Below are 16937 nucleotides of genomic sequence, written 5' to 3'. Positions count from 1 at the left end.
ACTGGGAGAGAAACTGCACATTAATGCATTATTTCTCTCTTTGCATTTTCATCAGCCCTGAAACAGGGCAGCTAACAGGACCATTAGGATGCAAAATTCACTCCCTCTAAGGAATTTAGTGAATTATCCACCTAACACGGGGAATCATGAGCAGGTAACAGGGATTTCGGAGGTGGATAAAAATAGACTGGAGGCGGGAGGTTCGGGAAGGACGGTGATTAATCTAGAGAGCTGGACATGGTCCAGGGTGCTAGCTACCCCCTTGCGCCTGGAATAGAGTGGTCCCAGTGCCTTCCTCTCCCTGGGAAGAACAGCGCCTGCCTCCCCTCCTCCACCTCAAGAACTCACTCTCTTCCTGAAAATCTGGGCCACGAAGGAAATAAAACACTGAGAAGACGCGCTTCTTCCCAGCTCCTCGGTGAGCGTGCAGTAACAGTCCTATGACCTAGGAATGGGCCTTCCCTCTTCCTCACACATTTCCTCCCAGCCTCTCATAAAGCCCAGGCAATGACGCTTTATCTGAGCAGGAAAGAGGAGCCCAAAACTCACCATCGATTGGCCTATGTTCTTACGAGGCAAGGGCTCTATGTTGGGACAGGTTATAACTTGCCTGTGCCTTTTTTTCATGATGGAAGGCCCTAAGAGCAAGAGGCCCTTTGCCCATGATTTTATTTTTATTTTTTTTGGTATTGTTGTTAACCCTCACCCAAGGATATTCTTTCCATTGATTTTTAGAGAGGGGAGGGGAGGAAAGGAAGTGGGGGGTTGGGGGGAAAGAAACATTGATTGGTTGCCTCCTACACCCTCTCTCAAACTCCGCCAGGCATTGAACCTGCAACCCGGTACATGCCCTTGACCAGGATTCAAACCGGTGACCCTTTGGTGCATGGAGCAGATGCTCTAACCACGAGAAACACCAACCAGGGCCATTTGTCCATGATTCTTAAAGGGATAAAACAATAACAAAAATAGAATCCTCATCTTCCTGATACCAGGGAGGTGTGATGACTTTCTTGATTTTAATAGGAAGCTGTTTAGCGAAGATATACACTGAGTGGCCAGATTATTATGCTCTCTGGCCACTCAGTATATATATTAGAGGCCCAGAGCATGAATTCGTGCATGGATGGGGTCCAGCTAGCCTGGCCAGGGGGAGGGGACATGGGCAGTTGGCCAGCCAGCCTGATGGTCGAACTCCTGGTCGAGGGGACAATTTGCATATTAGTCTTTTATTATATAGGATATACGCTGAGTGGCCAGACTATTATGCATTCAGAGATCATAATAATCTGGCCACTCAGTGTATATAAGAGAGTGAATGCCCTAAAATGTGTTAGGGACTCACACTGATTCTGGGTTTATGACATGGACTCTGGGTTTATGACAGATTTCAGGACCTCCGTTCCCATGACAATTCTCAGAGCTCGGATGGTTTTCATAACCATCCATGGGGCTCTAAGCTCAGAAATAAGGTTGTCTTGTGTAAATTATTCCCAAATCTCTCCGTCCCTCTATAGCCCATGTCACTTCTCTCAGAGCTTGGCAAACTTCTCATATACTATGACCAGGTGTGACTAGAACAATGGAAAAGCTGCTAATTTCACCAGTGTGTTAGAGAACTCTCTAGAAAAGCTGGGGAAGAGATAGAAACAGCCCCAACGAGCTTTGGTTTAGCATTTCATACCCAATGGCCTTGAGTGCCACCTTCCGGTGCAAATGTCATTGACTCGACCTCTGATATTTTGCACTGTTCCACAACACAGCGAATAACCTGCCGCAGCCTCGCTGGCTAAAGGGCACCTGCCGATTACACAGCTGAATAAGCCCCTGCTGGGTGATGAAAGACAAGGTCATTCCCGTAAGATTTCAGATTTCCTCTCAGAAAAGAACAGAGAGTCGCAGGGGCCCTTATTTACAAAGACATCTGGAAATAATTTTTACTTGCGAGTGTTTATTTGGAGGATGGCTGCTGGGATGTTTTGTTCTTGAAGTTCTTTTGTCTTTTGAGTTTCTGTGACTATGTTCTGAGTTCTCACTCATGCTGCTCCTACTGACATGCCTTGAAGCCCTGTAGATATCAAATCTCAGCCTGTTCACTTTTCTTAGTCTGATAAAGCAGGTTTCATACTGTGGATTGACCTTTTCTCCTCTGGTATTAGTCCTGGTTGCTGCTAAGTGGTTAGAACATCAGACCACATACATAAGAATTCAAGGTTCAATTTCCAGTCAAGGATATGGACCTGGGCTGTGGGTTTGCTCCCTGAAACCTGGTCAGGGTGCATGCGGGAGGCAACCAGTTGATGTGTTTCTGTCATATCTCTCTCTCTCTCTCTCTCTCTCTCTCTCTCTCTCTCTCTCTCTCTCTCTCTCCTATTTCCACGGCCACCCTCCACTCTCTCTGAAGAGCTATGGAAAATATATCCCCTGGTGAGGATTAAAAAATAAAATCTGGCATCGGAAGCTGTGGGGACTCCATCTAAGCCTTTCCTATGGAGACACTCATCTGCTCTCTACATATGCAGAGAGTTGAGGCAGTTAGTATTTTAATTTTATCTTTATAGCCTAAAAATGTATAAACTGGACCCTGAGAGAGGTCCTGGAAAACAGAATCAACTTTACATTTTTCCCTCAATGTGAGTTTCCTCTTTTGACAATTAACTCTTAACTTATATTCCTACTTTGCCTAGTTTGGTTATAATTTACCTAGTTATCTCTTTTTAGATGGGACTATGAATGCAATTTATAGATTTTAAAGTCTCGTATTTACTAGTTAAATTTTCAATAAAATTTATGTAATCCAATCAAAAGGACAGAAGTTTAGGCCCCTCTGCACTGACTTTCTATGGAAACATAACTGAGTTGAAAATGTTTTTATGCCAAGCTCACCAGTTTATATTTGACAAAAAAAAAAAAAACAACCTTTAGAGACATTTAAATTTTGTAGAGGATCAATAATAAAGCCAGCGCAGTTAACAAAAATCTAAACTGTTGAGATATTTTCCTTACCACATCAGTGCATACCTTTTGGAGCTTAAATTTCACCTAAAATAACTTTGACAGAAAGTGTTTGCACCCACTTTCCCCCAGTCCCTGTTGACAAGCTAAAGGGAAAACACAGGAATTGTTCTGATTAACCGCCTTGGTGGCAGGGGCTCTGCATACCTGTAGTTGTGCATTCGTAGTCAAAGCTGGTCACGTCATTTAGCTTCTTCTCCTGATATTCCGGGGGACCGATACACAGCACGTCCGAAACGGTGGAGTTTGTCATCTTCAACCACAGATACAGCCACTTGGCTTTGCAGTCACATTCAAATTTATTGCCCCTTAAATCTCTAAAAAATAAAACCAAGTACAGGCACAGGAAAACAGACATGCCTCAAATGTTCAGGCACTGATATGAGACTCCAGGATTATTAATATCTTGACATATTTAATACCCCAACATGTAACTTAATTTTTTTTATATTGAATACATCCTATTTTTTTGTTCTTATCACTGACTTTATTTAATAGTCTTCAGTGCCTCTGGTTTTAACTGGACGGCCTACAGGGAGCTTTCAGAGCTAACATACCACCATTTCTCCAAACTCTCTTGAAACTGTCGCCATGCCATGCTGGACATGGGAGCGATGACAGAACAACAGCCAACACAGGTTCACACAAACACAAACAGGACATTCCAGGAAACCAGTTTTCACAAACACACTTGAAACGCTAAGAACTTGTTAAACTAAGTCCAATAAAAAGTGACCAACACTAGAAGGTAAATCCGATGGATACGCTATCTCAGGGAAGGAGCCTAATGCTGCTAAGGATATTCTAAAATGGCACAATCCAACCCCATACAGACTCCATGCTGTCTCCCAGTGGGCACAGCTCTGTCATAGGTTCTTGAGTTACAGGGGAAGAGAAATGCAGCGAAGAGGGAGAGAGGACTCAATACCAGGATTTGCTGGGGCACAAGCACTAGCAGACACAAACTTGACTTTCATTACTTACAGCTCAATCAGGGAGTCTAAATCACTGAAGACATCTCTTGGGAGTGCTTTGATGTGGTTATTGGCCAGAGAGCTAGAAGCAGAAAGTAACATTTTAATGTGGTTATTATCTTTACGCCCTATTACTCTGAAGTGCCTTAAGTAAAGTCATGATTTCAAACAGAGCTCTAATCCTCTTCGGCACAACATGGTTCAATTTCTGGCTCTGCTCATTGATACTGAGATAAAGAACTGAGTTTAGTTATTAAAAAAATAATATAAATGCTGGGGTACAATGTAAGTCTTTTGTTTTTAAAACAAGCATTTATTAAGCTCTTGATATACATTTTTTAAGCCTCAGGTACCACTCATGTTTTCAAAATAAAAGCCACAGTCCCTTTGATGGGATGCAAGACTCTCCATGGTCTAATTCAGTGGTTGGCAAACCGCGGCTCTCGAGCCACATGCAGCTCTTTGGCCCCTTGAGTGTGGCTCTTCCACAAAATACTACGGCCTGGGCGAGCCTATTTTGAACAAGTGGCATTAGAAAGTTTAAGTTTTAAAAATTTGGCTCTCAAAAGAAATTTCAATCATTGTACTGTTGATATTTGGCTCTGTTGGCTAATGAGTTTGCCAACCACTGGTCTAGTTTACCTCCATTCCCACCTACCGATGGGTCATCTTAACCACCAAGATCCAGCTGCACTGGCCTCTTCGTTATTTCTCAAGCAGGAGAAACACAGCCCCAGGTCAAGGCCTGAACTTGCTGTCCATCTGCCTAGAATGCTCTTTCCCCAGACACTCCACAACTCACTCCATCACCTTCTTACATCTGTCCGCAGCTCTCACCACCTTCCCTGACCTCTACACACTTTCCTACCCTGCTATGTTCCTCATTGACATACTATACATTTTAGTTATCTACTTGTTTATTGACTGTGTTTTCATCCTATACATAAGCAACATGAGAAAAAATTTGTCTGTTTGTCCACATCTGTATCCACAGCTCATAGAAGATGGCCTGGCATATAGTAGGCACTCAGTAAATCTTTGTTGAATGAATTATGCACTAAAATGACAGTGATTTTTTTAAAGGATGAATAATCGTGTACCAAGAAGTTCCCTAGTGGTCCATTCTATTACTTTTGTCACTCTAAGAAAGGACTCAGTACATAAGCTTTTACCTAAAGACCCTCAACTCTAACCCTGACAATAATATTAAACCTCAACAAACCCCATTTAGGGAATGAATGATGGTGACCGATTTTGTTTTCTCATTAACAACGGTTGACCAGAAACTATTCTGTATTTTTGCTGTTAGTTTTTAAGAACTTCTAAAATATCTTAGTCCCCCCCCCCCCCCACCTCCACTTCCAGAAGAAGACTCTGAATAAGCACTGTCAACTCCTTCTCGGATGATTCAGGGTTCTGCAGTGCCCTGTCACCATGCTAAAGATGAATGTCATGGGGCTGGGCTGCTGACGTTGAAAGATGCAGGGTGTTGAAAGGATGTACATGGAGTCTGATTTCCCCCAGGCACCGTGTTCTAATATGAGTCAGCCAACAAACTAATGGCTACTTTTTTTTCTTTTACACATGAGTACAAATAGCAAAACCATAAATGAGCAACATGTAGGCAATTCATCACCAAATATATATGTGTAAATATTTATATATGAAGTATGATTATGAAACATATATGAAATTAGTCTTCTGTAGCATCATAATGACCCATCCCAGAAAGAGGAATTAAAGAAATGCTTGTAAAAAAAAAAAAAAAAAAGAAAAGAAAAGAAATGCTTGCCCTCTTTAGACTTAACTAGAATAGAAAGTTTTGAGCCTATTTTTAAAAATGTTTCATGTTTTCTTTTCTTTTAAAAATAGTTTTATTTATTTCAGAGAGGAAGGAAGAGAGAGAGATAGAAACATAAATGGATGAGAAAGAATCATTGATCGGCTGCCTCCTGCACACCCATGCTGGGAATTGAGCCTGCAACCTGTGCATATACCCTTGACCGGAATCAAACCCGAGACCCTTCAGTCTGCAAGCTGGCACTCTATCCACTGAGCCAAACTGGTTAGGGCCTTTAAGCCCATTTAACCAATCATTCTAGCTTCAAGATACTATCAGACTATAGAGATACCCCTTCCCATCTAAGTAACCACCAATGGATTAAAATACCATTTCTTGTATTTTTTAAGCTTTATTTCCTAATATCTGTACATTTTTAGAGATGTAGGAAAATAGACTGAATATGTAATCAGACTGAACATACTTTAGAATAGCTTTCTGACATTAAAAAAGAACATGTTTGTTTTGATTATTTTCTGGTTGATGGTCACCTCACCTAAAAATGTAAAGTAAAAACTTTTTTTTTTTTTTTTTTTTTAGCTAATTAAAGGGGAATTTTTCAGCTAATTTTTTTTTTCTACTTGAACTGTACGGGATTAAAGTGATAAGAATATACAGGATATTCGAGGCCAAAAAAAAGCAGACTATTCAGCAGCCGTTCCAAGCATTCAATTTGGATTTCAGAAACTGAATTATTTAGATGGACCATCCACCCCACTCACACTCCGTGCCTAACATCTCACTTTCCACTTCATTTTATCTATAAACTCATGGCACTTACTTCATTTCCAAAACTACTTAACAGCAACCTGTCCCTTGGGCTTTCCGGGCTGCTGGAAACAACTGTCCCAGATTTTACTTACAGATTGGCACTGCTCCTGCAGGGCCCTGAAACCCAACCCGTGTCTCTTTACAGGAACATATGACCCTGCAGGTGTTGGGGAAGTTTATAAAGGGTAAAAATCAGAAACTTAAACAAGCAAATTCCAGACAGTGGTTTTCTTCATCACAGGAGTGAACTTTAGAGAGCTGACATGTGATCTTCACTCAGAGAGTTTACAAAAAAAAAAAAAAAAAAAAAAAAAGTGGGGAAATGGAAGGACCAGTTAATTCCTAAACAATGTACTAAATGCTTTAATGACTATCTGCGTCTCCAGCCCCGAGGAGGCCACCTGACTTTCCCAGGAGTAGAGTCCACATGGAAAATCCAGCTCAGTAAGGAACACACTGGTCAGCCAGTGAATCTGAAAGGATGTCCTGCTGGCTTAGCCCTGTGCTAGATGCTGGGCGAAGAACACAGCTAATGCAAGATCCTCACGGGCTCTCCCCTCGAGGAGCTCTCACTGCTGCTGGGAAGGTAAAACAAACACCATGAAATTGCACCAACCAGTGTGGCCCGAGTCTACAGTAAGGTGCTGGGTGTGTGGAGCCAATAGGGAAGCTACGAGAGAAGTGAAGGGGAGACCCACATGGCTCCACGTGGGAGATAGAACTTAATCTGGACTTTGAAGAAAAAGAAGATCCCAGGAGATCGTGGGCAGAAGAAAGAGCACCCAAGGTCAAAGAAAGGATGTGAAGGGAAGCCCAGGAATGGGATGAGTTGGGTATGCATGGAAGCCCCCTGAGAGCCCAGTGTTCTGAGGACATTTAGGGAAATGAGGTTGGAGAGCTGCAGATAAAGGGGGCCTGGTGGGCTTGACTGTCAGGTGGCAATACAAGCTGGAATGGGTGTACTAGGGCATCCGATGCATCCTGGGCCCAAGGAGAGGACTTCTTTGTTCCCTCTGCATTTCACACAGAGAAGAAGGTGCTTCGTACACACATGTACATCTGATATGTACATATGGTCATATGTGCAGATGCATAAGCATGCACACACATACGCAGTTATACACTGAGTGACCAGATTATAATGATCTCTGTGTATGTGTGGCCCAGTGCATGAATTCTTACATGGGTGGGGTATGGCCAGCCTGGCCAGGGGGAGGGGACATGGGTGGTTGGCTGGCCTGTCTGCTGGTTGAACTCCTGGTGGAGGCGACAATTTGCATATTAGGCTTTTATTATATAGGATATATACTGAGTGTCCAAATTATTATGTGCTCAGAGATCATAATAATCTGGCCATTCAGTGTATAGATACGTAGAAAAGTCCATATACCCATGTAAAAGCTATGCAAATATACATGTACAGTTCCCATACATTCTTCAGACCAAGGACCATAGCCAACTGGTCAAATGAAAATTGACATCTGGGCTAACTCAGTCTCATGGGCTTTGTTAGGTTCACAATCTGCCCAGAGTCTTTGCTCAAAACAAAGCCCCTCGTTCCTGACTTCTGGGAACTGGTTTATCTGGCCACAGCTGTTCCTCTCAGATGCCCACAGCTGTGTACTTAGCAGACTCTGCCTGGCCACCACTCTTTTTCCAGGGAGAAAATCGAAACTTCTTAAAGATTGGAGGGAAAGAATGGGGTTGTTGTTGATGATGATGATGATGATGATGACAACAATGATATCAATGCCTGTCATACCTGGAGCATTTACCTGGGCGATGGGCTGGAATCTTTGCAAGCAAGCATTAACCACCATGCGCAACAGTATCTGGGGTCAGTATCATCATCTCCATATTAAGGATGAGGAAACAGGCTCAAAAAGGTGAAGCAACAGTAACAAATGATGGCCTTGAGATTGAACCCAAGTCTATGTGACTCTAAGCCCATTGTCTTAGCCTCTACAGGAATGTAGGGATTGGGCATGTAGGATGAATTTGCTGGGGAGAGAAATCAAGATGTTTACAGGAAGAAAAGGAAACCTGGAGTAAGTATGCCAATAGGAGTCAGATGCTCTGCAGGATGACTGTGCTGATCCGGATGTTAGGACCTCCCACTCTGCTCCCTCGTCTCCTTACTCTGTTAGCTTGAACTCAGATAGAGCTTTTTCTTGGTAGGAGTCCAGAACCAAGTGCTCCCTGAGCTCAGGGACAGACACTTTTGCCTACATCAGGGTTTGATGTAAACTCTTCAGATGCTGTATCAGACAGGGTGATACATGCCAAGGATATTACCAACACCCCAGTCAAAGCCCTCCCATTTCCTCACTTCTCTTTTTAGCACACATGGCCTAACTATGGAGATGAGACAGTGTCTTACTCAGACACAAAATATCTATCCCGGCTAATAAATGGCTCCTACCAAGACAATGGTTATCCTTACATTTTCATAAACATGGTCCCTATTTCTTCCAGTTTCCTACACTTGTTAAGTGTGTGCACTTGCTTCATTCTGATATGCCAATTCAAATCAATTTGTTGAATTTTTTCCTCCAGAAAGCTATTAAAAATCCCAGAGAGCTTAGCTTAAGCTGCCGATAAATCCAACATAAAAGAAAAAGCTATTTGCATTCAAATTTGAGGAACCACAGAAAATGTCTCTATTCCACTTTGTCCTAATTCTGACCCTGCATTCAACCTTCTTCTATGAGTCTATAAGTGTCAGTTCCTAAAACTGTAAAGTGGGGACTCACAGATTATCTTGAAAAATGAGAAGAAGGCTCACTAAGCACCCAGCCCTGTGCCTGGCACAGAGTAGGTGCACAATACATGTCAGTCTTCTCCCCATCTCTTCTGTCACTCACACAGGTAGGCCCCTGGAAGTAGAGTGCTCCCTACTTGACATGCAGTCATGTGGTCCATGACAACAACCCCGAATGATGGAAAAGATAATCAAGACAAGTGTGTCTTTATTTTCATGGACAGGTGATTGGTCCATAACATAGAAACCTTTAGGGCAACCTGGAAATTAGTTTCATTTCAAGGATGTTACAATAAGGACAAAACACTCAAGAAAAAGAAGAGGCACGAGGAAGGGAATCTTACTTTGCATCTTGAAAAATTGACAACACTTTTCATAGGACTTACAGGTGAGTCAGGTCACGGAGGCCACGGAAGGCATTTCTTGAAATCGTTTCTATTTTGTTCCCTTCGATGAACCTAGGGAGAACAGCAGTGTAAGTAAACGGAACTTTCTCAGCTTAACAGCTCTAGGAAATACTATTGGCATGCTTTTGAAACAAAATCTAAAACATGGACACAAGTGTTTGTTCTGCACTCTCTCCAGAAGCAGCACAAACATCTTCAAATTCAGAGTTGGCAACAGGCGTAGAAACATGTTTGGGGGGAAAAAAGAGAAAAGCACTGGACCAAGGCAAGAATGTTCAAATCTCCGCAGGCCTGGAGCATTCCCAGACATCAACCCTTCTTACATTTCACGGCCTGGCTACTCCTACTTTTGTTAACATCTTTGTCCCTTGAGGGGAGCCTGCTGTTTCACATCTCCTTATTAAAGTTCTTGCTGAGGGAGAGTCCCATTACGCTTGGCTTCTGGCAAACTCTTGAGTTCATCATGTCCTACACGGTCTGATCTCGGTGACGAGGCAGGGTCCTCTCCAGATCTCGAAGGCTCAGGGAAGTATAATGACATTGAATGTGGGCCAAACTTCTTTCTCTGTGCTGAAAAGTCTTAGGGCTTGAGCTAGGATCCTGCATTAAAGATAATTCTGGCCATGCTGTAACATCTTGGTGAGAAATAGATGCACTACCAACTGTTTCCTTGGGCCATAGAGACCTACAGCTTAGTTTAAGGCATGGGTGGGGAGAATCACATAAGGCCCTCAAAATTATGGGGTCTGGCCCTGCCAAGGCATTAGGGGTGAATTAATTCAATGTTTGACCAAATATAACAGGCTCATTTTTAAGTTGATAATTTTGTGTGGACCTTGAGTGATGTTATACAGATCCAAAAGGCCCTTGGCATAAAAAAGGTTCCCTTCCATTTCATTAAATGGAAGGGGGTCTTTGATGAGATGGTCCAAGGGAGAGGCTTGGCACATGATGCCATTCGTTAATAAAATAGTTCTTGATCCTTGCACTGAGAACGTTCCCATGCCTACTTTTTCAAGATCAGAGGTCTATTCCATGATAGACTTCAGGATAAACTAAGCCAACCTCCTCCTCAATCACCTTAACACTAAGATGAACTGCTCACAGGAGAAAACTGGTAGCTTCACATTCACTCCGTGCACGGCGTGTTCACATACTTGCTTTCAGAGACCCTAGCTGGACTCAGCACTGCAGTCCTACCTGTCTTCACATGTACTACCATGTTTCCCCAAAAATAAGACATCCTCTGAAAATAAGACCTAGCACATGGAAAGATAAGACATCCCCTGAAAATAAGACCTAGCGCACAATTTTTTCTCCTTTGGGAGAAAAAATTAGTATAAGACACTGTCTTATTTTCGGGGAAACAGGGTAGCAAGTGAAGCATGCTAGTACAATGTCCTGAGAGCACACATAGTATGTGCATCTGGAGAAACAACTCCAGAAACATCCTTCCTGAGGCCATAACATCAGCAGAGAGCTTCCTTAGACCTAGGATGTGTTTGGAATTCAAACATCTACCTGCTCACCTCAGATAAGAAAGCAGAGACAAGGCTTTAAAAATGCCTCTGAGTGCCAGGTAAGTAAATCCCATCTGATAACGGGATTAATGTTATTACAAAGTTACACAAGATGAGGATGAAAGAATTTAAGTGGAAAAAAGACATCAGAGGGGGGCAAAGGCAGAAATCAGAGAGAGAGCAAAGCTCATTGCTGGGGGGAAACTGCACCTCTGAAAAGGGAAAAATAATCATTCTTGAAAGCAGAAAAAAGAAAATTAGACCCTCGTCAGCAGCTCCCAGGGGATACTGCACACAGAACATAGGCCAGCTGAATTAAAAACATGACACTGTATTCCCATATAGGGAGACTTTATTTAAAACTAAGTAACCCTCAGAATCCTTTCTGGCTGATCAGCAAATCCATGCCTCATTATGAGAGGTAAAAATATCCAACACAATTTCCAATTGTGCTTACTACATGGCAAATTAAATGTCAGCAGAGAATGAATGGCTATCTTTCCTTCTTTGTTCCCTTTCCCCCTCTTTGTCCCCACCTCCTCCTGTCCCAGCATGTTTATACACAAGTGAACTGCAAAAGATCAGCGCTGGAAAGGGAGTGGGGTTTTATCCATCCCCCAAGTTCTATAAGAGATGCTATTTGGCTTGGAAAGCAATAGAGCAATTGTACTGAAAGACCAAATGCTCAGCAAACAGGCAAAGCATGGCACTTACAGGTATTCAAGATGAAAGAGTCCAGCAAATGCATCATCGCGGATGACTGTAAATGAGTTAGAATTCAGCAACCTGAAAAGAAAGGACAGGTTTCAATGCAGAGACGTAAACCTGGAGTCCCATGGGGAAGCATTTGTTTCTTTCCCTGTGTCCTGAGCCATGAGCAAATAGGGGTTCTTCTCGCCCTAAGCCTGGCCCGTTAGATGCGCAACCCAACTCGCGGATCCTGACAGAAAACAGCAAGTGGATTCTCTTTGGCCAGATTTTCTGGTCACTCCCATTACTCTAACCTTTTCTCCCCTGTGAGTTTCAGGGGAGACCCCGAGAGCTGTTATTTCAAAACATTCGAAAGCCAGCACAACTAAATAGCCAATGAATGCTCAATGATACATGAGCAATCACGGAAGTAAAGATCTAAAGGGAGTTAATCCAACTCCATTTTTATATATATTTTATTGATTTTGTACAGAGAGGAAGGGAGAGAGATAGAAAGCTAGAAACATCGATGAGAGAGAGTCATCGATCAGCTGCCTCTTGCACACCCCCTACTGGGGATATGCCCGCAACCAAGGTACATGCCCTTGACCGGAATCAAACCCGAGTCCCTTCAGTCCCCAGGCTGATGCTCTATCCATTGAGCCAAACCGGTCTCGGCTGCCAACTCCATTTTTAGAGAAATCTGAGCCCAGAGAAGTTAAGAGACTTCACCAAAGTAACACAACTGAGACATAAATAAATAAATAAATAAATAAATAAATACTTTTCTACTATATTATACATCCCCATGAGAAGTAATAAATAAAAAAGTTTAGGAAGTTCAGAAAACTCTTTAGCACCAATAGTTTTTTATGAGTCACACCTACATCTCCTTGGTAAAGTTTATATGGAATAGATAGTTACCACTTAAGTCTACTGGGTAAAGTATCTAAAACTGTATTTCTATTTTTGGAAAGTATATTTTAATAGAACTAGAGTTATTAAGAAACTTCAGAATTTAATGTTATAAGCAGGTACATAACATTTCAAAAACAAAAAGATCAACAATCAGTCAACTTAGTTTGAGTAGTGATCCATATTTCATTTCTTCATGTTTTTCTGTAGTATATTGCTTTTGATTCATCTCAAGTTTAAGAACCCAGTACATACACAGAGAGTGTGCTATGTACTCATGACTGCCTCTCAATAATCTGCTTTTGAAAGTTGCTTTCTTGGCATCTCTTTTCATTAGCGAACATGAAGTGGCCTGGGCAACAGGGCAGGACATAGGCACTCGCCAAAAGGGGCTGGGATGTAGAATAGTTATGAGTGTGGGTTAGAATCCTGACTGTGATTTTGAGCAAGTTACTTAACTTCTCTGAGCCTCAATTTTCTCATCTGTCAAATGGGAAAATAAAGATACTCTTCTTGTCAGGATAATAGGAAGATTAAATAAAATTTTACATATAAATGCATAGTATGCTTCCCAACAGTTTATGTACTCAGTCAACTAGAAATATTGCTATTTCCAGAGTAACATTAAGAATTTAAACTGTAGGTTTTCTCTTAAAGTGAGAGAGACCATTTAGGTCAGTGGTCAGCAAACTGTGGCTCAAGTCTCGCCACTCTGTTGACTGAGTTTGCTGATCACTGATTTAGGTGAAACTCTAGTCAAAATTCCATGGACTCACATTCCTAGTTGCCAGATGTGTGGTCTGGTATCTATAATCCAATCCTTGTGCCAGAAGAAGGAATGGACACTGAGTTAAGCCTTCAGGCTCAGCTTGGTGGGAACACCACAGCCCATGTTACCGCTAAGAACCAGCCGTGACTTACTCATGAGCTTGAGCATCTTAGGAAGAATTGATATCAAAGATGCAGAGATTGCTCCTCCCAGGACCACACCTCAGGGGACCCCCACTTTCAGGGAGAACTTGCCATACTCACAGCAGCTGCAAGGAAGGCAGATGGGAAAACATCCGGTCCTTGATCTCGGAGAAGGTCCCATTTACCAGGCTCCTGCAGGCAAACGAGGAACAAAACAAGGCCCGGGTGGTTTGAGAAGTTCTGGGCAGGAAGGGCCGTGAGCCTTTACCCTCTACCTGTACTGAGAACGCCTCCACTCCGGAATGAGTCTTAAAACCGCTGGCCCGGGGCTTCACAGGGTAAGAACAAGGCAAGGCAAGTTCATGTCCACAGACGTTATCTCAGCCAGTTTAACTCAATTCCCCCGCTTCCTCTTCCTCTACTACAGGAGGCCCTGACTGCAAACGGGTAATTGCTTCACCTCTGCCCATGATTCTGTTTGTGTAGACACAGCGTTCATGTTGGCCCACAGAACTCCAGAGTAGCATTAAGCATTCCCCTTGGGAGCCCAGCTCTGAAAGACACTCGAAGCACTTCTGATTAAATGCACCGTGAAAGCCTTAGGGGGAAACTCCGAGACACCTGAACTTGGATGTGCAGTGGGAGGCCATGCCATCTGCCAGACTGAATGGTTAATGGGGGGACAAGAGGCATGGCTCTATTATTGCCATCACCCCCCATCCTTTCTGGCCACAGCAGGACCTCAACACATGATTTCAGAATGCCTTCGGTTGGCATGCAGATAGATTGAGCAGCTGCTGGTCTGGAGGCTTTAACGAGGCGAATTCTAATTTCTGGGCTCCTCCACGTCACCTGATTTAGCAATAGGAGGAACCAAAAAGGCCTCTGCCTGCCAGCCAGACTCCTAACTTCCTAGAAATGCCAACAGGAAGCCCTTCACTGCTGGGTCCAGGCCTCTGTGCCTTGCCCAGGGGGGGAGGCAGGACAGTGTAGTACAGGAGGAAGTGCCCTGGCACAGCTGCTGCACCTGGGCATTCCCTGCCTCTGCGTGGAGTGGGCATCCCCAGCACCTTGGCCGAGCAGAGAATCATGTCAGCAGGAAAGAGAGCGCCCGGAGCCCCTTCACAGCCATTAGGAGAGCTGGTCAGGCGGCTTGAGAGGCCACGTGTGTGCGGGCAGGTTAAAAGCATCTCTTAGTAGGTGGGTAAAGGATGTGGAGGCTTTTCCCATCAGCTCCTCCATCATTGAGAAAGCGGCCAGTATAATATGTGGTGCAGAGAGAGGGGGGGCGGGAAGCCAGCGTGGACTACGGGCAGGGACTCAGGCTGACTTCCAGCACCTGACCACGAGGCTGGATGCCCCACCTGCCTGGAGACTCTCCAAGCCCCTGGTCCCCTCTTCCAGGCCCCATGGGGCACCCTCCTCCCTCTTCCGGAGGCTGCATGACTTTACTCAGTTCTTCCCATCCTGGGCTGTGCAGAGGAGGTCAGGATGAGGCCACGGTGTAAACCGCAGCCCAGACTTGAGGTGGGACAGGGAGGCCTCACCCTTACTGGGTGCACTCACTCCAGTCACGCTCACTGCATCTGCATGCCCATACTCCACACTGCTCCCCGCCCCGCCCCCACCCACACCTCCTCTCAAACTTTGGTGCACCTCCGAATCCCCTGGGGACCCCACATGCAGACCCTCAGGCCCCAAGAGCCGCTGCAGCCATCAGCGCGGCTCCAGAATCTGCACCCCAGAATCTGCACTGGCACTATCTCCCCCAGGGGGGTCCCATTCAGGGGGCTCGCGGGCCACACTCGGAGAAAGCACTTCTGCAGGGACTTGTCCGGGTTCCCAGACTCTGCGTCTCGGTCCCCCTCCACCCTCCTCAGGGCCCGAGACTCCACCCACAGCACGCCCCCACCCACATCCCGAGAAAACCCACTAAGGAGTGGGGTCCGGGAGCGCCGTCCCAACTCCCTTGGGGGCTGGAGGGGCCCCGCAGACTCACAGGGAGCTGATGTCGCCCGGCACGACCCTGGGCACCCAGGAGGAGCCCACGCAGATGATGGACTCCTTGGTGCAGCTGCAAGTGGCGGGGCAGCGCGCCAGCCGCCTCACCTGCGCGCTCGGCGGGACCAGGCACGCGGCGCCCAGAAGCAGCAGCAGCGGCAGCGGCAGCGGCAGCGGCAGCCGCAGCCCGGGCGCCCCGCCGCCTCCCCTCCGCAGCGCCATGCCGGGTCCCCGGTGCCCGCCCCGGCCCCGATCCGGATCCCCGCCGCCGCCGCCGCGCAGCGCGCTCGGACCCGGCGCCTCTGCAGCCCCGGGAGCCGCTCGCTGCTCCGCCGCCGCCGCTGCTGGCTAGGACGAGGGCGCCGCGGGTGTGGGAGGCCGAGCCGCAGCCTAGCAGCATGCTGGCCGCCACCCCCACTCGGCGCCCCCCCACCCGCGCCCGGGCTGCTGGGCGGCCGCTGCGCCCGCCGCACCCGCGCCCGCCTGACATCAGCACCAGCGCCCGCGGCCCGCTCTGGCCAATGGGGAGAGGGGCCGCCCCGCCCCCGCCGCGCCCCGGGCCGCCACCCCTCCGGACCCTCCCGTTCCCTCCCCAGGAGCTGCGGGGAGAGGAAAAAGTTGGGTACCCTTAGGGGAGGGGCCGGACTGGGACGGAGACACCCCCACCCCTGCCCCCGGGGCCCGCAAGGAAGTGGGAACCGGGTGCCCGCAGTCCCTCCAACCAGCTCTTTTTGCTTTTTGCAGGGTCAAACCTGACCAAGGCAGAGAAAGTGGGGGAAATAGGGCCCAGGAACTGGCTTGAAGGCTGGGAAGGGAGATTTCGTCCTGGGTGCTTTGAAGAGTGCAGGAGGTTGAGCAGCTCCTTAAAAAGAAGCAATGAAACGGATGCTGCCCTAGAGCGGGGCGGGATGGCTTCGCTGGTCCTTTGCGGTGGGCAGTGGGGGTCTGGCTGTCATTCCCAGGACCCCATGGGGTCCCTGAAGCCAGCCACCTTCCCTGGCGAAGGGATGGAGAAAAGAAAGCCTGCCACAGCCCTGCGTAGCCCTGCTCTCTGGGCCTGCCTGCTGCTTGCCACAGAGCTGGAAAGGCAGAGAAAGTTTCCCCTCACTCCATGCTCTCCGGCACCCCACC

General features: G+C 46.0%; 1 protein-coding gene across 1 annotated transcript in view; it reads right to left on the bottom strand.

Moving 5' to 3' along the window:
- The window catches only part of LGI2 (leucine rich repeat LGI family member 2), a 29808-nt gene extending 13555 nt beyond the window's left edge, over nucleotides 1-16253 (bottom strand). The window contains exons 1-6 of the mRNA XM_036419330.2: nucleotides 15805-16253; nucleotides 13926-13997; nucleotides 12003-12074; nucleotides 9748-9819; nucleotides 4000-4071; nucleotides 3163-3332 (exon numbers count right to left, since the gene is read on the bottom strand). Of these exons, the coding sequence (XP_036275223.1) occupies nucleotides 3163-3332; nucleotides 4000-4071; nucleotides 9748-9819; nucleotides 12003-12074; nucleotides 13926-13997; nucleotides 15805-16028 (682 nt within the window). The 5' untranslated portion in view covers nucleotides 16029-16253. The remainder of the gene's footprint in view (nucleotides 1-3162; nucleotides 3333-3999; nucleotides 4072-9747; nucleotides 9820-12002; nucleotides 12075-13925; nucleotides 13998-15804) is intronic.
- Nucleotides 16254-16937: the final 684 nt, after the last annotated feature.

The sequence above is a fragment of the Pipistrellus kuhlii genome, unplaced genomic scaffold, assembly GCF_014108245.1.
Source record: "Pipistrellus kuhlii isolate mPipKuh1 unplaced genomic scaffold, mPipKuh1.p scaffold_m20_p_1, whole genome shotgun sequence".
Lineage (NCBI taxonomy): Eukaryota > Metazoa > Chordata > Mammalia > Chiroptera > Vespertilionidae > Pipistrellus > Pipistrellus kuhlii.
The sequence above is the reverse complement of the archived record's forward strand: the minus strand, read 5'-3'. Positions and strand labels throughout refer to the sequence as shown.